The sequence below is a fragment of the Bombina bombina genome, chromosome 4 (genome assembly GCF_027579735.1).
Source record: "Bombina bombina isolate aBomBom1 chromosome 4, aBomBom1.pri, whole genome shotgun sequence".
In the NCBI taxonomy this organism is placed as follows: Eukaryota; Metazoa; Chordata; class Amphibia; order Anura; family Bombinatoridae; genus Bombina; species Bombina bombina.
In genome coordinates this window covers 805,442,462-805,469,916 of record NC_069502.1, presented here as the reverse complement: position 1 = coordinate 805,469,916, position 27,455 = coordinate 805,442,462, and the positions used below count along the sequence as shown (strand labels likewise).

General features: G+C 39.8%; 1 protein-coding gene across 1 annotated transcript in view; it reads left to right on the top strand.

Annotated features, from left to right (window-relative positions):
• Positions 1–27,455, top strand: part of LOC128655613 (gastrula zinc finger protein XlCGF71.1-like) — a 65,437-nt gene that overhangs the window by 24,415 nt on the left and 13,567 nt on the right. The window contains exons 2-4 of the mRNA XM_053709204.1: positions 4,065–4,220; positions 10,672–10,779; positions 24,337–24,819. Coding sequence (XP_053565179.1) covers positions 4,169–4,220; positions 10,672–10,779; positions 24,337–24,819 — 643 coding nt within the window. The 5' untranslated portion in view covers positions 4,065–4,168. The remainder of the gene's footprint in view (positions 1–4,064; positions 4,221–10,671; positions 10,780–24,336; positions 24,820–27,455) is intronic.

Sequence of the window (27,455 nt, the reverse complement as noted above, 5' to 3'; positions counted from 1 at the left end):
GTGAACAATTTTTTTTATTTGATCTCATTTGGCGGTGAAAGGGTGGCATGAAATATACCAAAATGGGCCTAGATCAATACTTTGGGATATCTGCTAAAAAAAATATATACATGTCAAGGGATATTCAGGGATTCCTGAAAGATATCAGTGTCCCAATGTAACTAGCGCTAATTTTGAAAAAAAGTGGTTTGGAAATAGCAAAGTCCTACTTGTATTTATTGCCCTATAACTTGCAAAGAACATGTGAACATTGGGTATTTCTAAACTCAGGACAAAATTTAGAAACTATTTAGCATGGGTGTTTTTTTGGGTGATTGTAGATTTGTAACAGATTTTGGGGGGTCAAAGTTAGAAAAAGTGTGTTTTTTTCCATTTTTTTTCCTCATATTTTATAATTTTTTTATAGTAAATTATAAGATATGATGAAAATAATGGTATCTCTAGAAAGTCCATTTAATGGCGAGAAAAACAATATATAATATGTATGGGTACTGTAAATGAGTAAGAGGAAAATTACAGCTAAACACAAACACCGCAGAAATGTAAAAATAGCCCTGGTCCTTAAGGGAAAGAAATTGAAAAATAGCCTTGTCCTTAAGGGGTTAAAGGGACACTAAACCAATTTTTTTCTTCTTCCATGATTCAGATAGATCATGAAGTTTTAAGCAACTTTCTAATTTACTCCTATTATCAATTTTTCTTCGTTCTCTTGCTATCTTTGTTTTAAAAGCAGGAATGTAAATCTTAGCAGCCAGCCCATTTTAGGTTCAGCACCATGGATAGCACATTCTTATTGGAGGATTACATTTACCCACCAATAAGCAAGCATAACCCAGGTTCTCAACCACAAATGGGCCGGCTCCTATGCGTCACATTCTTGCTTTTTAAATAAAGATAGCAAGAGAACAAAGAAAAATTGATAATAGGAGTAAATTAGAAAGTTGCTTAAAATTGCATGCTCTATCTAAATCATGAAGAAAAAATGTGGGGTTAGTGTCCCTTTAAGGACCGGGCATTTCAGACAAAAACGTCCCCAAAAGACCAGAGCATTTTTAGCATTTTTGCCATCACTACATTTAAATAGAAATAGAGCCTCCTTTTTATATTTAACTATATATTTTTTTTTAGTAGACAACAAAAAGTATTGATCTAAGCCTATTTTGGTATATTTTATGCCATCATTTGTGATCAAATAAAAAAAATTGTTAACGTTTTCACAAATGTACATATATAAAAATAGAGAGAGCCCCTGTGTGGGGGTGAAACGTGCGTTGGCACTTGTGTATTTGGCACCTATGTGTCTTTAACCTTGAAGTAAGTCGACCATCTCCAAGGTCCTTCCATGTGGTAATCATCAGTTACACGGCTGACTAGCTTAAAACTTTCCCTGCACTTATAGCAAGACATTGCTGTGTGGAGCTACACTATTGAAAATGCAAGATTCTCTATTTGTTTGATGCAGTGGTGATCCGCAACAGAGTTAGCAGTACAAGCTATTCCAAAAGAATGGTACATCTGTTGTAAGACTCGCTACACACTATATATGAGTGTTGGATGTATAAAGTCATTATACGGTACATCTGTGGTAAGATCCGCTACACTGTGTTTAGCGTGGATAATTTGCTACCTCAGCGTGAACTTTGCTTGGCCAACAAGGAACGGACTTTGATGTCTGTAACCAATCAGAGAAGATGTGGTAGTTGGGCCACTCCTCCACTCGACTTGTCATACTGGTGAGGTTTCGCCCAGTGAGAGTGTTAGAGGATTGATGGCTATGTGAACGCTGACATCCCAATGATAAGTGCAAGATTATCAACTATTGTACTTTACTTATGACCTAGTGTGCAGTCTGATCTGCGGTCAATCTTGGGAACGAGACTGTCTGTAAGAAAACACACCGTGGGACCTAGAATGCAGTTGATACTGCGGTCCAATTTTCTTTCTGCTCATTTATTTATTTATATATTTCACACGCTATGTATATGTGTGCATATATATGCATGATTTAAGCTGGTTGGTGACTATTTAATCAAATATACGGTTTATATGGTTCTTTAGTATCAATGCAGATACAGGCCATTTAACAGTCATATATACAGTGTCTTACTGTTTTAGGTTTCCCCTGTGTGTGTATATATATATGTGTGTATATATATATATATATATATATATATATATATATATATATATATATGTTTGTTTAATATGCTTTTACTTTATGCAGTGCTGCTAGGCATAAATGGGCAAATACCATTTTGATTTATTTGTAAGTTAATTAAAACTGACATAAAACCTATTTCATGTGCTGCTTTTCCCTTCTTTTTAGGGGATTATTATATGCCCTAATTTTTCTTCTTTTTTTAAATAATATATATAACTTTTTCACAAACTAGGTTTCTCACTGAAATTATTTACAAACAGCTTGTGCAATCGTGACACAGATGATTATAAATGCTTCTCTGGGATCCCCTTTGTTCAGAAATAGCAGACATATATGACTTTGGCATTGCTTTTTGGAAATTAGAAGGCCACTAAATGCAGCTGCGCACCACACTTGTATTATGCCCAGCAGTGAAGGGGTTAATTAGGTAGCATCAGTACCTCTGGCCCACTTGTGGGGTGTGCAGAAATAGCGCGATCTCACTAGTTTTAGCGGGATTGCGGCAGAGAGAGATCCAGGACAGCAGCGTTGTACAGGGTACGACACTGGTCTTTAAAGGGACAGAATACACCAAATTTCATATAACTGCATGCAATAGACACTACTATAAAGAATAATATGCACAGATACTGATATAAAAATCCAGTATAAAACTGTTTAAAAACTTACTTAGAAGCGTCCAGTTTAGCTCTGTTTAAAAGGTTACTGGAACACCTACTGCAAGTGGGAAATATCAGACACTCCCCCCTTCCTTTGCATATGAAAAGACCCTTTGCACAAACAGAAGCAAGCTGGAGTAGGTATACGTCTGTATTCTCCTAAAACTTTGGGGCTTGGTTAGGAGTCTGAAAATCAAAGCAATGTTATTTAAAAATATGCAAAAAACTATCCATTTAAAAAAAAAAAAACTGGGCTATATAAATGGATCATCTACAAAACATTTATGCAAAGAAAAATCTAGTGTATAATGTCCCTTTAAGGGCTTAACGACCAGCGTAGTAAAGGGTACTGCGCTGGTCGATAAAGGGTTACAATTACATGCTCTTCCTTAAAGTGAATGTAAAGTCAGCATGGTCTCTAAAGTTCGCATTAACTTTAAAGTTAAAATAACAGCACTTTAATTCATATTTTTTTTTTTAAAGATTGTAATTACCGAGTATTTTAATTTAATATCCTCGCAGTCGTAATTATAATCGTCCGCCCGGCATTTTTCATCATTGATTGACAGGGTAGGCTCGATCATCAGAACCAATAAATGTATTTTCCATGGGGGACCAAACCCCTTTTGCTGTCGTCACGCGTCTGTATTGCGCTTGCGTTAGACAGTTCTGACACCGATCTCTGAAGCTCATGCACATTTCGCGCATGCGCAATTACAGTTATCGGACTTCGTAATTTTTTCTGGAAGTTTTGGAGAGCTAGATTCTTCCTTAATGAGGCATGCAAGGTGTTTAGCATCGCTTGGAGCGCAAATTGCCACTACGTAAACAGCGGGTGGGACCGCTGTATACGTAGGATTGAATAAGACAAGGAAGTTGCGGGTGGGAGGAGCTGGTAAATATAAGAGACTAAATTTCATATTATAATATAAAATGTATTATACATTTTATTAAAAAATGAAAGTGGCGGTTTAATTGATATAGTGATAAGCTATTGAATGATACTTTCATATCCTAAAAATTGACATTCACTTTAATCATGCAAGTTTAATTTTTACTTTTCTATCCCTTTTAATTATAAAAATGTGCAAATGGCTAGAACTGCCCCCTGTTGGATTAACCATTTTTGTTTCTCTTTAATCCGTTTGCGATACTCAGTTAAGGGCATAGGTCACTCATAATTCGCAGCATTTCCCCCATGACAAGGAACTGTACATAAAACTGCTCTCTCGCTCTGTGTTTAGGCTCCTGTTACTATGAAGATCAGGTACAATACACATCACTGTGTTTGCCAGTAAAGGAGAAACATTATAAGAATATCTGACAAAATCAGTTGCTGAACAAGAAAATGTCTGACAAGACCGAGAACCAAACTTTAGAGCTTCCTGATGCACACGGAGGTAAGCAGGACGTCACATGCATGTCACCTGGTTTTGTCATCAGAATGGGATAATGAACAATAAATCTCAGTGATCTGATCACTTAAAGGACCTAATGGTCGCTGAAGTTGTTTATAAGTTTATGTTAAGCAGTGTTTAAAAAAACGCTTTAGTCTCATTAATGATTAGATCAGCATCAAGTCCTCACACTCAGCTTCAATCTCTGTGCTTAAATAGTCACTTAATGGTATGTAAGCTCCATGCACAGTATACATGGTATAACTACCAATCATCTTTTGCATATGGTGACATTCTCATCTTTAAAAATGGCTAATGCAGGTTGTTTTTCTCACTTTCCATTTCATAATGTCTTGCACTTGTGTACTGGAAATGTACACCATCAGAATACTATTAACTTCAATATCCCTTTAATTAACTGAATATTTGCAGTTTAAATCATGGGTTTTTATAAGTTTATAGGCACAGAGCTGTGTAGTTACTATAATGTGTATGTGGTGTTGTTGGTCACATACAGGGAGCACTAAATCAGGGGATAATAAGTTTTATAGTTAAAGAGCTGTGTAGTTACTATAATGTGTATGTGGTGTTGTTGGTCACATACAGGGAAAACTAAATCAGGGGGTTAATAAGGTTTATAGACACAGAGCTGTGTAGTTACTATAATGTGTATGTGGTGTTGTTGTTCACATACAGGGAACACTAAATCAGGGTTTAATAAGGTTTATAGACACAGAGCTGTGTAGTTACTATAACGTGTATGTGGTGATGTTGTTCACATACAGGGAGCACTAAATCAGGGTTTAATAAGGTTTATAGACACAGAGCTGTGTAGTTACTATAATGTGTATGTGGTGATGTTGTTCACATACAGGGAGCACTAAATCAGGGGTTTAATAAGGTTTATAGGCGCAGAGCTGTGTAGTTACTATAATGTGTATGTGGTGTTGTTGGTCACATACAGGGAGCACTAAATCAGGGGATAATAAGTTTTATAGTTACAGAGCTGTGTAGTTACTATAATGTGTATGTGTTGTTGTTGTTGGTCACATACAGGGAGCACTAAATCAGGGTTTAATAAGGTTTATAGGCACAGAGCTGTGTAGTTAATATAATGTGTATGTGATGTTGTTGGTCACATACAGGGAGCACTGAAGCAGGGGTTTAATATGGTTTAGCGCATGGATGTCAAACTCATTTGAGTCTCAGGCCATTTTCCATAAAAGTACAATTCACGTGGGCCACACACTTCCAACATATCTTGCCATTGCTAAACAAAGCAGTGGCATTTGCTATAACTGAATAATTGTGTTCTGTAACTCCTAATTAACTTACTCTGGCTTGATGAAACGTGCTCTAAAGCTTTTAAGAAGGTGACACACACGCTCCATCTGGTTGTTCTCGCACAGAGTATGTGCTATTTTTTTCTATATCAGTCCTGTTCCATGCGCACTCACAGTTTAGCCTACACATGCGCATAGTATAACATTTCTTCTGCTTTATAAATAGTGGATCACAATGCTGTCGGCATAGCGACACTCTGTTTATTTAGTGATAGACATATACATGTTGTAAATAATATAACATACATACATATAAAATATATATTTATCAAATATAAAGTATGTGATTTTAGTTAAAGAGAAAATTATAGAAGGTAATAACCAAAAATGATGCGTGGAATCAGTGCTGCCATAGTAATGAACGCATATAAAGAAGTGGTGCATGTGTCAAATAAATCATTATGCACTTATCTGTTTTTGTGTTTGCTTTTTGTTTTTAATAACAATGTTACTCGTTAAAGACTGAGGGGTTTTAAAGTATGAGCATCCCTAACAGTAAACGCACTTGCTCTTTAAGTAATAAGCATATTATAATTATTATTTTTCATGGAGGTGGTGTGGGCCGCTCAAAATTAGGTTGAGAGCCGCATGAGGCCCGCGGGTCGCCAGTTTGACACCCCTGGTTTAGAGGTACAGAGCTGTGTAGTTACTATAATGTGTATGTGGTGTTGTTGGTCACGTACACGGAGCACGAAATCAGGGGTTTAATGAGGTTTATAGGCACAGAGCTGTGTAGTTACTATAATGTGTATGTGGTGTTGTTGGTCACATACAGGGAGAACTAAATCAGGGGTTTAATGAGGTTTATAGGCACAGAGCTGTGTAGTTACTATAATGTGAATGTGGTGTTGTTGGTCACATACAGGGAGTACTACATTTGCACTTATGCTTATTTAATTTATGGATAGCAGTCAAACAATCTTGTCACAACTTTATACAGACTGGTTTTAAATTCGGGGGGGGGGGGCGGGGCAGTAGAAGCTTCCTGTCATACACAGGACAAAATTACTTATAGGAAATATAAGATTTGAGGCAAAATTGCATGCACAATTTGCGGTATGCAGCTTTAACTAAGTTGAATAACCTGGTACTGGAATAGATGTACAGATAATAAAACGGAGAGAGGATTAACAATAGCAGATTCCTCTCTAATAGTAATACAAACATCAGTGGGGACAGATTATGTTCCATAGGACAGTGTAAAACAGATATACACAGATAATGAAAAACAAGTAGAGAGCTCTCTACATTAAACCCACAAAAAAACAAACTTACACTCTTTATAGCTTAGTATTTGCACACTAAAAGCCCCAAAGTGCAGACTGAAAAAGCTAAACAAATCAGCTCTTTGCATGAGTACTCACCCCTTCTTGCAACTAAATCCAAGATTTGATGCATCAAACTGGAAGATATACAGCCTCAGGCCTCAGCACTGCTTAGCTATACTGAAGCAGGCCTTAGAGTGTTTGAAAAAACACGGGACGTCTTGAGGGGGCTACCGATCAGTTTGAGGCCAATACTTTAATGATACAAAGAATGGCAAAAAAACAAACAATTTTTGTATTGGGCACAATAATAATTTAAATCCATTAAAAAAAACGCATCCCCTGCAAGACTGAAATGAGCACTACTAAACTATTTAGTGCACGGAGCAGCCAGCAGTTTTCTTAAAGAGCCAGACGCTAAAAGTGCAAAATATGTTTGCACAGAGCTGCAGAGTGTTATTAAAGCCATTTATTATTATTTGTAATGTTTTAAAACAGAATAAAGTATGCAGAAATGTCAGTGAGGAGAAACCGGGTAAGTCCCCTGGCTATGCTGTACCGGTGTTAAAGTACCTACAAATAGCCTCTGGGCTGTCTGTGTGCTAAGGTAAGGCACTTACCTTCAGAAACACTGCTCCACTGGCTTACCAAGCAGGTTAAATCCTTACAAGAAAGACAGCTGTAGCTGTATTCAATAGAGAGCCCATGCAGAGCAGGTATTGGGTACCACAGAGGATTGCATTAGGAAATACCTATGTCCCTCAGGGAGAAGCTAAGGACGAGTCCCTGGGAAGCCTGAGGGTAGTTATAGCTGAAGTCCCATAGGAAAACACTTGTGCACATAACAGGGTATTCCTATGTCCCTGTATCATTTAGCTACTGTGAAGTCTATCTTCCTTGTAAATGATAAATCCTGGGGACTCTGCATCTCACATTGGTCTGAGCTCACAAATTAAATCCATAAGCAAGTAGCAGGAACAACCTCTGTTCTCAACCTTCACCTACTAGGCCAAGAAAAAAACTAGAGAGAGATAGGAGGTATTTAAAGCTCTGGTATGGGGTTTTGACCTCCACCTAGGGGTGAGAAATATATCCTATATGTTATTTAGGACCGTGGATCATCATTGTTTTATGAAAGAAGCAATGCATTTTACAGTAACTTTATGACCGTGACTAGCCTTGTTGTCTGCAGACTAAAGCTTAGATTGGCTTCTACAAATAAGGCAAATGGCGGGTGGCATTTGGCTATTGAAAAATAATTGCAGTAAAAAGGATGTTAGACTTGGCTGAATGCTTTGAATACATCATTATATCTAGGATTTATTTAGGGCTACATTACAAGTAGATCATCACTTGAGCACAATCAATAGCACTTTTATTTTTGTGTTCATATTACAAGTTAAAAGTAATATTTCAGCACTTAAGCTAAAGTCTAGAGTGCACTTCTGCATGTTCATCACAAAATTAGACTTCTGTGGTGGCAGGTGGGAAAACTCATATTGGCTATGGCTCGAACACATACACACGTGTGCACATACTTACACATACAAACACATACACACGTGTGCACATACACACACACATACAAACACATGCACAAGTGTGCACATACTTACACACACACACATACAAACACATACACAAGTGTGCACATACTTACACATACAAACACATACACACATGTGCACATACTTACACATACACACATTATAGCAAGAGAACGAAGAAAAATTGATAATAGGAGTAAATTAGAAAGTTGCTTCAAATTTCATGCTCTTTCTGAATTACAAATGAACAAATTTAGGTTCAGTGTCCCTTTAAGAGATAATAAAGGCAAAAATAAACTTTTGTGATTTAGATAGAACATGCAATTTTAAACAACTTTCCAATTATTTTCTGGTATCTAATTTGCTTAGCTTTATTGGTATCCTTTGTTGAAAAGCATACCTACATAGGTTCAGGAGCAGCAATGCACTACTGGGAGCTAACAGCTACTGTAAATGGTGGCTAATGCCTTTTGTCATTGGCTCACCAGGTGTGTTCAGCTAGTTCCCATTAGTGCATTGCTGCCCCTTCAGCAAAGAATACCAAAAGATTGAAGCCACTTTTATAATAGAAGTAAATTGGAAACTATCAGAATCATTAAATATTTTTTTTTGGTTTAATGCCCTTTAACACTTTACTTCAGGCCTCTAAAAGCGCAGATTTTTTTCACAATATTTTGTAAAGTCATGGTAAACCCTTCTCCTTTTCAAAATCGGATTGTTGTAATGAAGTTGCGCTATAACTTACTTTTTAAAGGGACATTATACACTAGATTTTTCTTTGCATAAATGTTTTGTAGATGATCCATTTATAAAGCCCACACAGGGTTTTTTTTTGGGGGGGGGTTTAAAGTATAGTTTTGCATTTTTTTTAAATAACATTGTTCTGATTTTCAGACTCCTAACCAAGCCCCAAAGTTTTAGGAGAATACTGATGTACTCCTCCTCCAGCTTGCTCCTGTTTGTGTAAAGGGTCTTTTCATATGCAGAGGAGGGAGTGTCTGGTATTTAGCCATTTTCCCTGGGGGTTCCACCTAACCTTTTTAACAGTGCTAAACTGGGAGCTTCTAAGTAAGTTTTTAAACGGTTTTATACTGAATTTTTATATCAGTATCTGTCCATATTATTCTTTATAGTAGTGTCTATTACATGCAGTTGTATGAAAATTGGTGTTACTGTCCCTTTAATGTAGATATGAATTTCAAATACCCTGCACTCCGCCGTCTACTTCTTTGTTCTCTAATCAGCACTCTAGCTACAGCAAAAGTGCCATATGGGGAGAGCGCTGATTGGAGAATAATTCAAACTTTTAGCCCACAGAAAAATTGACTTGTCGGCAGGCGGAACGTGTTATATTTACATTTCATATTAAAAAGTAAGTTATAGCGCATCTTCATTACAACTGATGAATTAAACTCCATCTAAAATCACTAACATACCAGATCTGTTTTTAAAAAGGGGAAAGTTTACCATCACTTTAACTTATCAGTTGTAATATGAGCAATAGTAGGGCACCCTGCACTATCCCTTCAAAACAAAGGGCATGCTAAATAAAAATGTTAGCCTTGTTAAGATTCTCTGGTAAACCTTTTTTACCATACACTTGTAATACCAGATTGTGCTCTATACTTAGCGCAAGGTCGCACAAGTAACGCTAACGGTTGCACTCCACTTGTGTCTCAGATATGCAGGACACAGGTGTGAATGTACATGTGTGACGTGTCTGAGTGACAAATGGTGACTGGTGAGTGTTTGAGGGAAGCAGAGCGCAGCTGAGTGTATGTGTGTAAAATGTGTCTGAGGGATGTAGAGTGAGTGTACATGTATGACGTGTCTAAGGGGCACAGGCAAATTTATGTTTGTGACATGTCTGAGTGAATCAGGGCACAGGATAGTGTTTGTGTGTCACCTATCTGAAGGATACAGGGCACTGGTGAATGTATGTGTGTGATGTGTCTGACTGACTCAGGTCACAGGTGAGTGTGTGTGATATGTTGAAGGTACACAAGGCAACAGTGAGTGTTTGTATGTGACATCTCTAAGGGACACAGGCCATAAATGCACATGTGTGATGTGTCTTGAGGGACGCAAGGCACTGGTGTGTGCCTGATGTGTCTAAGGGACACATGGCACAAGTGAGTGTATGTGGGTGATGTGTCTGAAGGACGCAGAGCACAGGTGAGTGTACATGTATGATTTGTCTGTGGGGCGCACAGTACAGGTGAGTGTACATGTGTGACATTTAGATATTACAGTTTCCTTGTGCAGTGCTAATGTGACCATATTTATATGATTTGTACAGGTAATGTTAAGCCTGAAATCACACTTAATACTGAACAAACAAATTATCTGGGTTTAAAGAGCCAACTGGAAGCTGTGAAGCAGGAAATCAGTAACAATATCAGTACAGGTGAGTGCACATGTGTGACATGTCTGAGTGATGCAGGGCACAGGTGAGTGTACGTGTGTGATGTGTCTGAGGGGCACAGGGTACATGAGAGTGTATGTATATGATGTGTCTGAAGGATGCAGGCACATATGAGTGTTTGCATGTGACATGTTGGAAGGATGCAGGGCACTCGGCACAGATGAGTGCACATGTGTAACGTGTTTGAGGGATCTAGAACATAGGTTAGTGTATGCTTCTGATGTGTTTAAGGGATGCAGGGGCCAGGTGAGTGTACGTGTGTAACGTGTCTGAGGGATGCAGGGCACAGGTGTGTGCACGTTTGTATTGTGTCTAAGTTAAACAGGGCACAGGTGAGTGTACGTGTGTGACATATCCAAGGGGGGCAGAGTACAAGTGAGTGTACAATTGTGATGTGTCCAAGGGATGCAGGCCCCAGTTAAGTGTACATGTGTGACATGTCTAAGGGACGCAGGGCACAGATGAATGTCTGCCATTCCCCAAGTCTACAGTATGTTGCTCCTTACAGATCCTTGGCACATTGCTTGCTCTGCCTCAGATGAGCCTGTTTAATGGAAGCAGACTTCTGCAGCTAAGATGAGCACTGTAGATGAAAGTGCTGATAGGTAAGTACCATTAACATTCAAAGCCCACTGGCTATTAGCATGTACACATGATTCAAATAGCCTGGGGACATAGTCACATACACCATTTAATACTACAAACAGTTTTAGGCACTTTTGTCACTTTTATTTTGTCTCTTCAGCACAGGGTTTGGGATCCTCAGAGCCGAGGTTGCCAATCAATATTATAGAACTCAGTGCAATTCTCAGGACCCTTCAAGTATGGTCTATGTTAATAGGTAGTCTCATCTACATTTACAGACAGACAATGTCACAACAGTAAACTCTGTCAACCATCAAGGAGGAACTCACAGTTCTCTAACTTTGATGGAGGTGTCTCCTATTCTCTCTTGGGCAGAAGTCAATTCTTGTGAACAATGGGAGGGAGACTTTCTCAGCCATTAGTCTCTACATCTAGGGCAATGCTCTCTTCATTTGGAGGTGTTTATCTGATTGTTGATTTTGGGGCCAGAAATAATTCTAAGGACCTTTCGTTTGAATATCAAACTTTCCAGGTACTTTGCAAAGTCTAGGGATCCTTAAGCAAAGGTGGTGGATGCACTAGTAGTACCTTGGACATTTCAACCTGCTTATCTGTTTTCTTCTCTGGTTCTTTTTTCCAGAGTGATTTTCAAGATACAACTAGAAAAGTAATTTTTAATACTGATTGCCCCAGCATGGCCTTACAATATTTGGCTTTCGTATCTGGTTCTAAGTGTGACAAAATGGCTTAGTGGTAAACTGTGCTGGCTTGTATTCTGAAGGTTGATAGTCCAATATAGAGGTTTAGCAGCAAACTTGTTTCTAGGAAAATGTATCACAAGTTTGGAAAATATACAATGATGTATAGATCTTAATTTCTCTTGTAAGATGTATCGAGTCCACGGATTCATCCTTACTTGGGGGATATTCTCCTCCCCTACAGGAAGTGGCAAAGAGAGCACCCACAGCAGAGCTGCCTATATAGCTCCCCCCTTAACTCCACCCCCAGTCATTCTCTTTGCCTACTCTAAGTAACTAGGAAGTGCAGAGTGAGTGTGGTGACAAAAAATTTAGTTTTTTATTTCTCAAGCAAAAGTTTGTTATTTTAAATGGTGCCGGTGTGTACTATTTACTCTTTGGCAGAAAAAGAGATGAAGATTTCTGCAAGGAGGATTATGATCTTAGCACTTTGTAACTAAGATCCACTGCTGTTCTCACAAGGGCTGAAGAGTACAGGAAAACTTCAGTTGGGGGAACGGTTTGCATGCTAAAGCTGCATATGAGGTATGTTCAGTCTATGTTTTTCTAGACAGACTGTGTTTATTCTAGAAAGGGCTGGCAATATCCCCATGGGGAAAGGGTAAGTTGTATTCAGACACTTGGATAAGAATTTCAGCTTGCTTGAAGGGCTCATTTGTTACTGGTGACACTGTTAAAAAAAACAAACGTTTTTTGTTTGTTCAAGTAAATGATGCATTTTGTAGGGACTGAAGGGGTCTTTGTGGCTTTTGTTAGGGATTTTTAACCCACATGATTGATTAGAGACACTCAGGTGTTTTTTCTAATAGGCCTCAAAACATTGAGTGAGGTGGGAGGGGCCTATTTTTGCGCCTCAGTTGTGCAGTTTCTTTTCCTTAAGAGTCATCCAACTGCTCCTGCTGTGTTTGAGGGCTGTAAAGGAGGTTTCCCCCCCCACAAATCGTTCTGAAGGGCAGGTAGGCGCCACAGCAGAGCTGTGGCAAGGTGCTGAAGGTCTTTTTTACCGGTTTTGAAGTTTTTTCAATCCGGTTTTGCCATTAAGGTGTTAATTGTTTATTTGCATAGTTGTGCAAAGTTACTAAGGCTGTAAGATAATACTGTAAAAATGTAATTAAGTTTACTGCTTTTTTACACTGTTTTGCAGAACTTGTGCAGCTTTTTTTCCTCTTAAAGGCACAGTACCGTTTTATTTCTAAGTGTTATTTACTTTGATTACAGTGTTTTCCAAGCTTGCTTGTTACATTACTAGCCTGTTTAACATGTCTGATACCAAGGAAAATCCTTGTTCAATATTTTTGGATGCCATTGTGGAACCCCCTCTTAGAATGTGTACCAAATGTACTGATTTGTCTATAAATTATAAAGAAAATATATTAGCACTTAAAAATAGAGCAATAGATGATTCTCAGTCAGAAGTAAATGAGGGTTCGCCATCTAGCTCTCCCCAAGTGTCACAACCAGTAACGCCCGCACAAGTGACGCCAAGTACCTCTAGTGCGTCACATTCATTTACTTTACAAGACATGGCCACAGTTATGAATACAACCCTCACTGAGGTTTTGTCCAAACTGCCTGGTTTACAAGGAAAGCGGGACAGCTCTGGGTTAAGGAAAAATGCTGAGCCGTCTCACGCTTTAGTAGCCGTTTCTGATATACCCTCACAATGCTCTGAAGGGGCGAGGGATTTGTTATCTGAGGGAGAAATTTCTGATTCAGGAAAGACGCTTCCTCAGACAGATTCTGATATGACGGCCTTTAAATTTAAGCTTGAACACCTCCGCTTATTGCTTAGGGAGGTATTAGCAACTCTAGATGATTGTGACCCTATAGTGGTCCCAGAGAAATTGTGTAAAATGGATAGATACTTAGAGGTTCCTGTTTACACTGATGTTTTTCCAGTCCCTAAGAGGATTGTGAATATTATTGCTAAGGAGTGGGATAGACCAGGTATTCCGTTCACTCCCCCTCCTGTTTTTAAGAAAATGTTTCCCATATCTGATACCATAAGGGACTCATGGCAGACAGTTTCTAAGGTGGAGGGAGCTATTTCTACTCTGTCTAAGCGTACAACTATACCTATCGAGGACAGTTGTGCTTTCAAAGATCCTATGGATAAAAAATTAGAGGGTCTCCTGAAGAAAATTTTTGTTCATCAAGGTTTTTCTCTCCAACCTATTGCGTGCATTGTTCCTGTAACGACTGCAGCTGCTTTCTGGTTTGAGGCTCTAGAAGAGGCTCTCCAAATGGAGACTCCATTAGAGGAAATTATGGACAGAATTAAGGCACTTAAATTGGCTAATTCTTTTATTACAGATGCCGCTTTTCAGCTGGCTAAATTAGCGGCAAAGAATTCAGGTTTTGCCATTTTAGCATGCGGGGCGTTATGGCTTAAGTCCTGGTCTGCTGATGTGTCATCTAAATCTAAACTTTTGAACATTCCTTTCAAAGGTAAGACCCTATTCGGGCCTGAACTGAAGGAGATTATTTCAGACATCACTGGAGGGAATGGTCATGCCCTCCCTCAGGATAAATCAAATAAGATGAGGGCCAAACTAAATAATTTTCGTTCCTTTCGGAACTTTAAGAGTGGTCTCGCTTCAGCTTCCTCTGCTACAAAGCAAGAGGGGAATTGTGCCCAATCCAAGTCAGTCTGGAGACCTAACCAGGCTTGGAACAAGGGTAAACAGGCCAAGAAGCCTGCAGCTGCCTCTAAGACAGCATGAAGGGGTAGCCCCTGATCTGGGACCGGATCTAGTAGGGGGCAGACTTTCTCTCTTCGCTCAGGCTTGGGCGAGAGATGTTCAGGATCCCTGGGCTTTAGAAATTGTGTCCCAGGGATATCTTCTGGAATTCAAGGGCTCCCTTCCAAGGGGGAGATTTCATATTTCTCGATTGTCTGTAAACCAGACAAAGAGAGAGGCGTTCTTAAGCTGTGTAGAAGACCTACTTACCATGGTTGTGATTCGCCCAGTTCCAAAGGAGGAACAGGGGCTAGGGTTTTATTCAAACCTGTTTGTGGTTCCCAAGAAAGAGGGAAGTTTCAGACCAATCTTGGATCTCAAAATTCTAAACAAGTGCCTCAAAGTTCCATCATTCAAGATGGAGACTATACGGACTATTCTACCTCTGATCCAGGAGGGTCAATATATGAGTACCGTGGACTTAAAGGATGCGTATCTACACATCCCTATTCACAGAGATCATCATCAATTCCTCAGATTCGCCTTTCTGGGCAGGCATTACCAGTTTGTGGCCCTTCCCTTCGGGTTGGCCATGGCTCCCAGAATTTTCACAAAAGTGCTAGGGTCCCTTCTGGCGGTTCTACGACCATGGGGCATAGCAGTGGCGCCTTATCTAGACAACATCTTAATTCAGGCGTCGACTTTCCAGCTAGCCAAGTCTCACACAGACATCGTGTTGGCTTTTCTGACATCTCACGGGTGGGAGGTGAACATAAAAAAGAGTTCTCTCTTCCCTCTTACAAGAGTTTCCTTCCTAGGGACTCTGATAGACTCGGTAGAAATGAAAATATTTCTGACGGAGGTCAGAAAGTTAAAACTCTTATCCACTTGCAGAGCTCTTCATTCCATTCCTCGGCCATCAGTGGCTCAGTGTATGGAGGTAATCGGACTCATGGTAGCGGCAATGGACATAGTTCCTTTTGCCCGTCTACACCTCAGACCACTGCAACTATGCATGCTCAAACAGTGGAATGGGGATTATGCAGATTTATCTCCTCAACTGCATCTGGACCAGGAGACCAGAGATTCTCTTCTCTGGTGGTTGTCTCAGCACCACCTGTCTCAGGGAATGTGCTTCCGCAGGCCAGAGTGGCTCATTGTAACGACAGATGCCAGCCTGTTAGGCTGGGGTGCAGTCTGGAACTCCCTGAAAGCACAGGGCTTATGGTCTCGGGAGGAAGCTCTCCTCCCGATAAACATTTTAGAACTGGGAGCAATTTTCAATGCGCTTCAGGCGTGGCCTCAGCTTGCTGCGGCCAAATTCATCAGGTTTCAGTCGGACAACATCACGACTGTAGCTTATATCAATCATCAAGGAGGAACAAGGAGTTCTCTAGCGATGATGGAGGTAACCAAAATAATTTGGTGGGCAGAGGATCACTCTTGCCATCTCTCAGCAATCCACATCCCAGGAGTAGAGAACTGGGAGGCGGATTTTCTAAGTCGTCAGTCTCTTCATCCGGGGGAGTGGGAACTCCATCCGGAGGTATTCGCCCAGCTGATTCAGCTATGGGGCACTCCAGAATTGGATCTGATGGCGTCTCGTCAGAATGCCAAACTTCCTTGTTACGGGTCCATGTCCCGGGATCCCAAGGCAGTACTGATAGATGCTCTAGCAGTGCCTTGGTCCTTCAATCTGGCTTATGTATTTCCACCGTTTCCTCTCCTTCCACGTCTGGTTGCCAGAATCAAGCAGGAGAGAGCTTCGGTAATTCTGATAGCTCCTGCGTGGCCACGCAGGACTTGGTATGCAGACCTAGTGGACATGTCCTTGGTTCCACCGTGGATTCTGCCAATGAGGCGGGACCTTCTAATTCAAGGCCAGTTCACATATCCAAATCTAATTTCTCTGCGTCTGACTGCTTGGAGATTGAACGCATGATTTTATCAAAGCGTGGTTTCTCTGAATCGGTCATTGATACCCTGGTTCAGGCTAGAAGCCTGTCACCAGGAAGATTTATCATAAGATTTGGCGCAAATATCTTTATTGGTGTGAATCCAAGGGTTATTCTTGGAGTAAGATTAGGATTCCTAGAATACTGTCTTTTCTCCAAGAAGGTTTGGAGAAGGGATTATCTGCTAGTTCTCTTAAAGGTCAGATATCTGCTTTGTCTATTCTACTTCACAAATGTCTGGCAGTTGTCCCAGATGTTCAAGCATTTAGTCAGGCTTTGGTCAGAATCAAGCCTGTAGTTAAACCTGTTGCTCCGCCATGGAGCCTAAACCTAGTTCTTAATGTTCTTCAAGGGGTTCCGTTTGAACCTATGCATTCCATAGATATTAAGCTTTTATCTTGGAAAGTTTTGTTTTTAGTAGCTATCTCTTCGGCTCGAAGAGTTTCTGAGCTATCTGCTTTACAATGTGATTCCCCTTATCTTGTTTTCCATGCAGATAAGGTGTTTTACGTACCAAGCCTGGGTTTCTTCCTAAGGTTGTTTCTAATAAGAATATCAATCAAGAGATTGTGGTTCCTTCTTTGTGTCCTAATCCTTCATCTAAGAAGGAACGTCTGTTACACAATCTTGATGTAGTTCGTGCTTTAAAATTCTATTTATAAGCAACTAAAGATTTCCGTCAAACATCTTCTTTGTTTGTTGTTTATTCTGGAAAGCGGAGAGGTCAAAGGGCTACGGCTACGTCTCTTTCCTTTTGGCTGAAAAGCATAATCCGTTTAGCCTATGAGACTGCTGGACGGCAGCCTCCTGAAAGGATTACTGCTCATTCTACTAGAGCTGTGGCTTCCACATGGGCTTTTAAAAATGAGGCTTCTGTTGAACAGATTTGTAAGGCGGCGACTTGGTCTTCGCTTCATACTTTTTCCAAATTTTACAAATTCGATACTTTTGCTTCTTCGGAGGCTATTTTTGGGAGAAAGGATCTACAAGCAGTGGTGCCTTCCGTTTAAGGTCCCTGTCTTGTCCCTCTCTTCATCCGTGTCCTAAAGCTTTGGTATTGGAATCCCACAAGTAAGGATGAATCCGTGGACTCGATACATCTTACAAGAGAAAACATAATTTATGCTTACCTGATAAATTTATTTTTCTTTGATGTATCGAGTCCACGGCCGCCCTGTTTTTTAAGACAGGCATATACATTTTTATTTTTAAACTTTCAGTCACCACTGCACCCTATGGTTTCTCCTTTTTCTTCCTAGCCTTCGGTCGAATGACTGGGGGGTGGAGTTAAGGGGGGAGCTATATAGGCAGCTCTGCTGTGGGGGCTCTCTTTGCCACTTCCTGTAGGGGAGGAGAATATCCCACAAGTAAGGATGAATCCGTGGACTCAGGTAAGCATAAATTATGTTTTTCCTGACATTCTTTTAGAATCCCATGGATTCTTCAGTTTTTGCAGGACGGTTTAGATAAGGATTTATCTGCCAATTACCTGACGGAGCAGATATCTACTCTTTCTCTTGCAAGATGTATCGAGTCCACGGATTCATCCAATACTTGTGGGATATTCTCCTTCCCAACAGGAAGTGGCAAAGAGAGCACCCACAGCAGAGCTGTCTATATAGCTCCTCCCCTAACTCCATCCCCCAGTCATTCTCTTTGCCCGCTCTAAGCATCAGGAAGGGTAAAGTGATTGTGGTGACAAAAATGTTAGTTTTTATTTTCTCAAGCAAAAGTTTGTTATTTTAAATGGTACCGGTGTGTACTATTTACTCTCTAGCAGAAAAGGGATGAAGATTTCTGCATGGGGGATGATGATCTTAGCACTTTGTAACTAAGATCCACTGCTGTTCCCACAGAGGCTGAGGAGTACAGGAAAACTTCAGTTGGGGGAACGGTTTGCATGCTAAGCTGCACTGAGGTATGTTCAGTCTTTTTTTTTTCTAGACAGACTGTGATAATTCTAGAAAAGGCTGACAATATCCCCATGAGGGAAGGGTAAGCTGTATTCAGAGACTTAGTATGGAATTACCAGCTTGTATAAAGGGCTAAGTTAATACTGGTTGACACTTATAAGAAAGGCTAACGTTTTTTATTAAGGATTAACGTTTTGAGGGACTTTGGAGGTTCATTTGGGCTTACTTAAGGGTTATTAACCCACATGACTAGTTTGGAAACACTTTGGTGTGTTTCTTTTAGGCCCCACAGACATCGAGTGAGGTGGGAGGGGCCTATTTTCGCGCCTCAGATGCGCAGTTATTTTTACAAGACAAGACATCAGGCTGCTTCACCGGAGGGTCCTGCTGTAATTGAGGGCCTAAAGGAAGCATTTTCCCCACAAAATCTATCCCTAAGGGCAGGTAGGCACCACAGCAGAGCTGTGGCAAGGTGCTGAGCGTTTTTTTCCGGTTTTTGACGTTTTGTCAATCCGGTTTTTGCATTAAGGGGTTAATCGTTTATTTGACTGGTGGGGCAATCTTACTAAAGCTTTATGAATCCACTGTAAAATTTCGAAAAGTTTACTGCTTTTTTACACTGTTTTGCAGAATTTGTGCACCTTTTTTTCTCTTAAAGGCACAGTACCGTTTTTTCTAAGTGTTGTTTTTACTTTGAACAAAGGTGCTAGGGAAACTCCTCAGAGTCCCATCTTTCAAGATGGAGACTATTCGGACTATTCTGCCACTGATCCAGGAAGGTCAATATTTGACCACAGTGGACTTAAAGGATGCATATCTGCACATCCCTATTCACAGAGATCATCACCAATTTCTCAGGTTCGCCTTTCTGGACAGGCATTACCAGTTTGTGGCCCTTCCCTTCGGGTTAGCCACGGCTCCCAGAATTTTCACAAAGGTGCTAGGGTCCCTTCTGGCGGTTCTACGACCGCGGGGCATAGCAGTGGCGCCTTATCTAGACGACATCTTAATTCAAGCGTCGACTTTCCACCTAGCCAAGTCTCACACGGACATCATGTTGGCTTTTCTGAGATCTCATGGGTGGAAGGTGAACATAAAAAAGAGTTCTCTCTTCCCTCTCACAAGAGTTTCCTTCCTAGGGACTCTGATAGACTCGGTAGAAATGAAAATATTTCTGACGGAGGTCAGGAAATCAAAACTTGTAACCACTTGCCGAGCTCTTCATTCCATTCTCTGGCCGTCAGTGGCTCAGTGTATAGAGGTAATCGGACTAATGGTAGCGGCAATGGACATAGTTCCATTTGCTCGCCTACACCTCAGACCACTGCAACTATGCATGCTCGAACAGTGGAATAGGGATTATGCAGATTTATCTCCTCAGATACATCTGGATCAGGAGACCAGAGATTCTCTTCTCTGGTGGTTGTCACAGGTTCACCTGTCCCAGGGAATGTGTTTCCGCAGGCCAGAGTGGGTCATAGTAACGACAGATGCCAGCCTACTGGGCTGGGGTGCAGTCTGGAACTCCCTAAAAGCACAGGGTTTATGGACTCTGGATGAGGCTCTCCTCCCGATAAACATTCTAGAACTGAGAGCGATATTCAATGCGCTTCAGGCGTGGCCTCAACTGGCTGCGGCCAAATTCATCAGATTTCAGTCGGACAACATCACGACTGTAGCTTATATCAATCATCAAGGAGAAACACGGAGTTCTCTAGCGATGATTGAGGTGACCAAAATAATCCGATGGGCAGAGACTCACTCTTGCCATCTTTCAGCAATCCATATCCCAGGGGTAGAGAACTGGGAGGCGGATTTCCTAAGTCGTCAGACTTTTCATCCGGGGGAGCTCCATCCGGAAGTATTTGCCCAACTGACTCAGCTATGGGGCACACCAGAATTAAATCTGATGGCGTCCTATCAGAACGCCAAGCTTCCTTGTTACGGATCCAGGTCAAGGGATCCCCAGGCAGTACTGATAGATGCTCTAGCAGTGCCCTGGTCCTTCAACCTGGCCTATGTGTTTCCACCATTTCCTCTCCTTCCTCGTCTGGATGCCAGAATCAAGCAGGAGAGAGCTTCAGTGATTTTGATAGCACCTGCGTGGCCACGCAGGACTTGGTATGCAGATCTGGTGGACATGTCATCCGTTCCACCGTGGACTCTGCCAATGAGACAGGACCTTCTAATTCAGGGTCCATTCAAGCATCCAAATCTAATTTCTCTGAGTCTGACTGCTTGGAGGTTGAACGCCTGATTTTATCAAAGCGTGGTTTCTCTGAGTTGGTCATTGATACCCTGATTCAGGCTAGAAAGCCTGTCACCAGGAAAATCTATCATAAGATATGGCGAAAATATCTTTATTGGTGTGAATCCAAGGGTTACTCATGGAGTAAGATTAGGATTCCTAGGATATTGTCTTTTCTCCAAGAAGGATTGGAGAAGGGATTATCCGCTAGTTCCTTAAAAAGGACAGATATCTGCTTTGTCTATTCTTTTACACAATCGTCTGGCAGATGTTCCAGACGTTCAGGCGTTTAGTCAGGCTTTAGTTAGAATCAAGCCTGTGTTTAAACCTGTTGCTCCGCCATGGAGTTTGAATTTAGTTCTTAAATTTCTTCAAGGGGTTCCGTTTGAACCTATGCATTCCATAGATATTAAACTTCTATCTTGGAAAGTTCTGTTTTTAGTAGCTATCTCTTCGGCTTGAAGAGTTTCTGAATTATCTGCTTTACAGTGTTACTCACCTTATCTTGTTTTCCATGCGGATAAGGTGGTTTTCCGTACCAAACCTGGATTCCTTCCTAAGGTTGTTTCTAATAGGAATATTAATCAGGAAATTGTTGTTCCTTCTCTGTGTCCTAATCCTTCTTCCAAAAAGGAACGTCTGTTGCACAACCTAGATGTGGTTCGTGCTTTAAAGTTCTACTTACAAGCAACTAAAGATTTCCGTCAAACATCTTCATTGTTTGTTGTCTATTCTGGAAAGCGGAGAGGTCAAAAGGCTATGGCAACCTCTCTTTCTTTTTGGCTGAAAAGCATCATCCATTTGGCTTATGAGACTGCTGGCCAGCAGGCTCCTGAAATGATTACTGCTCACTCTACTAGAGCAGTGGCTTCCACATGGGCTTTTAAAAATGAGGCTTCTGTTGAACAGATTTGTAAGGCGGCGACTTGGTCTTCGCTTCATACTTTTTCCAAATTTTACAAATTCGATACTTTTGCTTCTTCGGAGGCTATTCTTGGGAGAAAGGTTCTACAAGCAGTGGTGCCTTCCGTTTAGGTCCCTGTCTTGTCCCTCCCTTCATCCGTGTCCTAAAGCTTTGGTATTGGTATCCCACAAGTATTGGATGAATCCGTGGACTCGATACATCTTGCAAGAGAAAACAAAATTTATGCTTACCTGATAAATTTCTTTATCTTGCGATGTATCGAGTCCACAGCCCGCCCTGTCTTTTTAAGACAGGTAGTATATTTTATTAAAAAACTTCAGTCACCTCTGCACCCTATAGTTTCTCCTTTTTCTTGCTAACCTTCGGTCGAATGACTGGGGGGTGGAGTTAGGGGAGGAGCTATATAGACAGCTCTGCTGTGGGTGCTCTCTTTGCCACTTCCTGTTGGGAAGGAGAATATCCCACAAGTATTGGATGAATCCATGGACTCGATACATCGCAAGAGAAAGAAATTTATCAGGTAACATAAATTTTGCTTTCCTATTATTTCTCGGAAAATTGCTATATTGCTTGTTTTTTTCAGGCCCTGGTCTGAATTAAATCTGTTATCAAGCCTATTTCTCCTTCTAGGAGTCTTAACCTAGTGTTAAAGGGTTTTGCAGGCCCTTTTGAGCCCATACATGTATTAGACATTAGACTACTTTCTTGGAAAGTGTTGTCTCTCTCTTAACATTCTCTTCTACCAGAAGAATTTTTGTATTGTCTGCTCTCTCTTGTGAGTCTCCTTATCTGATATTCCATTAGAATAAGGCTGTTTTGCAGACTACATGTAATTTTATTAGGAAGATTGTTATTCCCTCCTGAGAATGCTTCTGAAAGATCTTTTGGATGTTGTTAGAGCATTGAAATATTAGGGTAATGCTACTAAGGTTTTCAGACAAACTTCTAGTTTGTTTGTTCCTTTTTTTCTGGCCATAGGACAGGTCAAAAGGCCTCTGCTATTTTTTAGCCTCTTGGTTAACACTTTTGATTCACAAGGCTTATTTGGAGGGGGGTAAGCTTCTGCCACAGAGGATTATGGCTCTTTCTACTAGGTCAGTTGCCACCTCTTGGGTTTTTAAGAATGAGACTTCTGATGTTCAAATTTGCAAAGCAGCCACTTGGTCTTCTTTGTATACCTTTACTAAATTTTACCATTTTGATATTATAGCTTCCTCTGAGTAATACCTCTGCAAAAAAAGCTGTTTTTTTTAATTCCTCCATTTATAGTTAATAGTGGACTTCCACAGCTTGGGTATTAGTTCCCATATGTAACATATTGTAGACTCTCAACACCTATATGAAAGAAAACATGATTCATACTTTCCTGATTAATTCATTTCTTTAGAGAGTCCACAAGCCCCCACCCTCTACTGAGGTTGATTTGTTTTAAGCACATCTTTTTTTTTTTCCTGCTCCTTTTTATAGCTCTTACTCCATTTTAAACCTTACTGCTTGGCTTTAAGTTAAACTAAGGTGTGTGTGAGGTGGGAATGGTTTTATAGGGCTCTTGGGGTTTGGGAAGCTTTGCCTCCTCCCAGTGGTAGGAATGTAATCCCATATGTAACAGATTGTGGACTCTTGCCACTTTGAAAGAATTATATTTAGCAGTCAAGTAAAAATTATGTTTTTTTCTCCTTTGAATCTTTATCTGTTTTTGAGGGTTCTTCAAACGCCTCAAACTCCTCTTTTTGAGCCTATGCATGGTTTAGACCTTCAGCTTCTATCTTGTAAGATTCTTTTTCTTCTGGCTATTTCTTCTGCCAGAAGGGTTTCTGAGCTCTAAGGAGCAACTTTTTCACAATCTGAATGTTGTGAGTTCATGTGTATGCCTCCTCTGTGGCAGGAATGTTATGCATGCTGTAGTGCTTGATTTAATTTACTTGTCCCTCCCTATTTCATTGTGATTTTGTGGACTGAAGGTAAGAGTTCACAAGCCCTGCACTTTTTGTTCAAGTGAGGACAGTACTTGTTTTGCATTTCCATTGCCCAAGATGATATGACAAGGTATGTTCATTCATGATTTTTAATTGCGTTTTAAAACATACTTTTATTTTCTGTCTTTTTTACAAACATAACTCCCTCCTGCCGCCCACCGCAAAGCTTTATTTTATTCACATGGTGATGTTTCCACCTCTTCTCCAATAGCTGTGCTAGCCATACAGCACTAAATGGTTATGATTCATAAATTAACTTACTTTTATTTTACTCCTTATGCTATTGTTTTGTAAATGTTTTACCATCATTTTAGATTACATTACAAAAAGCTTTATTTCTAGATGTTCCATAAATGTTTAATTACATAGGTGTAGAAGTCATAGCCCGTCCCCTCCTCTTATAGTAGACACTAATTCTGAACAGTGGAAATGTTTTTACAATAAAATAATTGTGCCATTAATAAAAAGCATTAATTTCACTATATTTCTTTTCCATAGGTAGAGTCACAAACTGCAGTTATCCTTGTCATGGTCAACATGCTGATGCTTCTGTCAATCTTTTTCAAAATCAAGGAAGTCACACAAGACATATATGTTCTGAATGTGGGAAATGTTTTACCAGGAAATCAAATCTTATTATACATCAGAAAACTCATACAAGAGAGAAAGCGTATGCATGTTCTGAATGTGGGAAATGCTTTACTCTAAAATCATCTCTTTTTAAACATCAGAAAATTCATACAGGAGAGAAAGCATTTTCGTGTTCTGAATGTGGGAAATGTTTTACACAGAAAACAAACCTTGTTACTCATTTAACAAGTCACACAGGAGAGAAACCATTTTCATGTTCTGAATGTGGAAAATGTTTTACTCGGAAATCAAATCTCATTAAACATCAGAGAATTCATACAAAAGAGAGTGAAGCAGTCTCATGTGCTGAATGTGGGAAATGTTCTACCCAGGAATCACATCTTGTTACAGGTGAGGAAGCATTTTCATGTTGTGCCGGTGGGAAATGTTTTACACAGATATCAACTCTTATTACTCATCACAATGTTCATAGTGGAGACTAAAAATGGGTTATAATGCTCTGAATGTGGGTAATTATAAAGGAGAGCAAGCATTTTCATGTTATAAAAGTGGGGAAACTTTTTATTATGAAATAAAATTGTATTACTCATCAGAAAATGCATATTAAATAGAAAATATTTTAATGCTATGAATGTAGGGAATCAGAACTTAAAATCGGAAATGGTTCCTAATTACTTTGATAGCACAAGGCCATGTACCTTACTAGTTAAAGTTGCTTTATTATTTAAATGACTTTTCTTCCATTGTTGCATATCTTCTTATTTACATGGTACATAAATAATATCTGGGCTCCTCATTTGATAAATGTGTCTTAACCCAGGAACTCAAGGGGTTAAAATTTGTCACTTACTTAATAACCCCTCAATAGATAGTTTTCTGACTGATAGGCCATTTTATTTTATATTTATTTTATATATTATTTTTTTTTAAACTTTATTTTTGAATTTTTTTTACAGGTGAACCTAAACACTGCCACACAGCATTGTACAATGTTTTATCATCATAAGGCAATAACAATATGAGGTGTAGTATAGTCTTTTCAAGGAATCCGAGTCTGAATTGTGTCCATCAGATTTTCCCTGAGCCATGTGGAGTGGTCAGGCCCCCTGCATAATTAAAACGTTTAAGAAAACACAACTATACAAAACAATACAAAACATACTCATAAATAGATATTGGCTAACTGCATCAATGAATCTAGGGGATGCTGCAGGGTGATATCGTACCAAGTATGGAAAAATTATGCTCTGAGGTGCTAATTGCACTATATTGAGGTTTACTTTCACACTCCAGTAGGGTTCTTTTGCATTTATAGTATTAGTGCGAAGTCAGGCCTTCCATAATAGGCATTAATGTTGTAAGACTGCAATTATGTCAATAGGCTGATGCAGTCATGCCAACTAATAACATAAAACATAAACTCAAGACAACTTAAGTACCTTTGATATGTGGATAAAGGAGTATTCAGGTTGCTGCGTTGTTGTGTCGGCGGATGGATGTGCTCACGTTCCAAGGGTCCCTACATGTAGCCACCAAAACTTCTAGTGCTGTACTGGTTGTGTCAGTCCATATTAGTAGTGTATTAGTTAAGAGTCAGGGTCTGAGTCCGACTCTGGTACGCACCAGCGTCCTCGTAGGTTCTCACTTAGCATGAACATGGAATGTTGGAAGGGGCGCAGGAGTTTCCTCCTCAGTCCCATTGGTAGATGCAATATGTACGGTTCCCACTTAGTCATAAATGATTTAATTCTAACATCACGGTTACTCTGTGTGTCTGCGTGTTCTGCCAGAAACTGTTGATGTATAGCATGGATTAATATATTTATTTTATATTTTATTGGTGCTTTTGGTTGTAACACTGGGCCTAATATGGTCATGTGAGTAGGTCCTAAGTTAGGTCTTACAAGGTCAATTAAGAAGCTTTAGGCTGGGTTAGGTCTGGTAAGTGCACCTTAGAAACACTTAAGTAAAAATGACAACCAAAACTAACCCTATAAGGGAACAACATGAAGACGCCACATTGTGTGAACAGTGTATAGCTCAAGAAACATATAACTGCAGATGTTATACTCACATACGGATAAGCACGCACATGCTGGTAGGAGCAGACTGAACAATTTGAATCAGTTCAGCACACTAACCCTCTGGTCAGAAATTGGATCCTAGGCTTAGCATCTGCCTTACACCTCTAGCAAGACAGCAGCCAACACGATCAGATGAAATTTAAAACCATTTATTAAAAAGCTTGAATGAACACACGGTCATTACAACAACAATAACCAAATCTATTCAATGCGTTTCTCTGCGTATTATCCACTGTTTCATCAGGCAAAATTTGTACATTCAAGTGTTCACAATTTATAAAAACAATAAACCAATCAGATTGTGTTGTACTGAAAACACCCTTAGCATGACCCTTCCTTTACTGGTATAACCCCTAGCATGACCCTTTCTTTACTGGGAGGTGTATTTAGGACATCTATACCTTCTATAGTACATAAATATTACACCAAAATTAATCCATACAAGAGGATGGTACAAGAATATATCATAAGAAATATACATAATAAGCATTATATTTACACATAATATTATGCTTGATTGATGCCTTCGCTAAAACACAATATGGAAGATAGAGGTCCCCACGTGAGTAAACTCTTTGATCTATTACAAAAAGCATCTAATATAATCCCATAGAGGAATCTCACACCTTTAGGGGCAATGAGTAGTTTTAGTTTTTTTAGTGTTAGTTTTTTTAACAGGGGTGTGTATACTTTTTATATCCACTGTATACACACACAAGTATGTGCAAAGATATATGTACAAACTCTATCATTTAAAAAAAAGAAAAAAACATGAGATAGGCATATCATGATTTATAGAAATAGAAATACACATTCATTTATGTGAAAATAATCATATATCAATGATTACTGTTTGTTCAGGTATAAATCTAGCTATTTCTTGGACATTAACAGATAAAAAATAAAAGATTACCTTTAGAGAAATGTGCTTGTTCATGGACA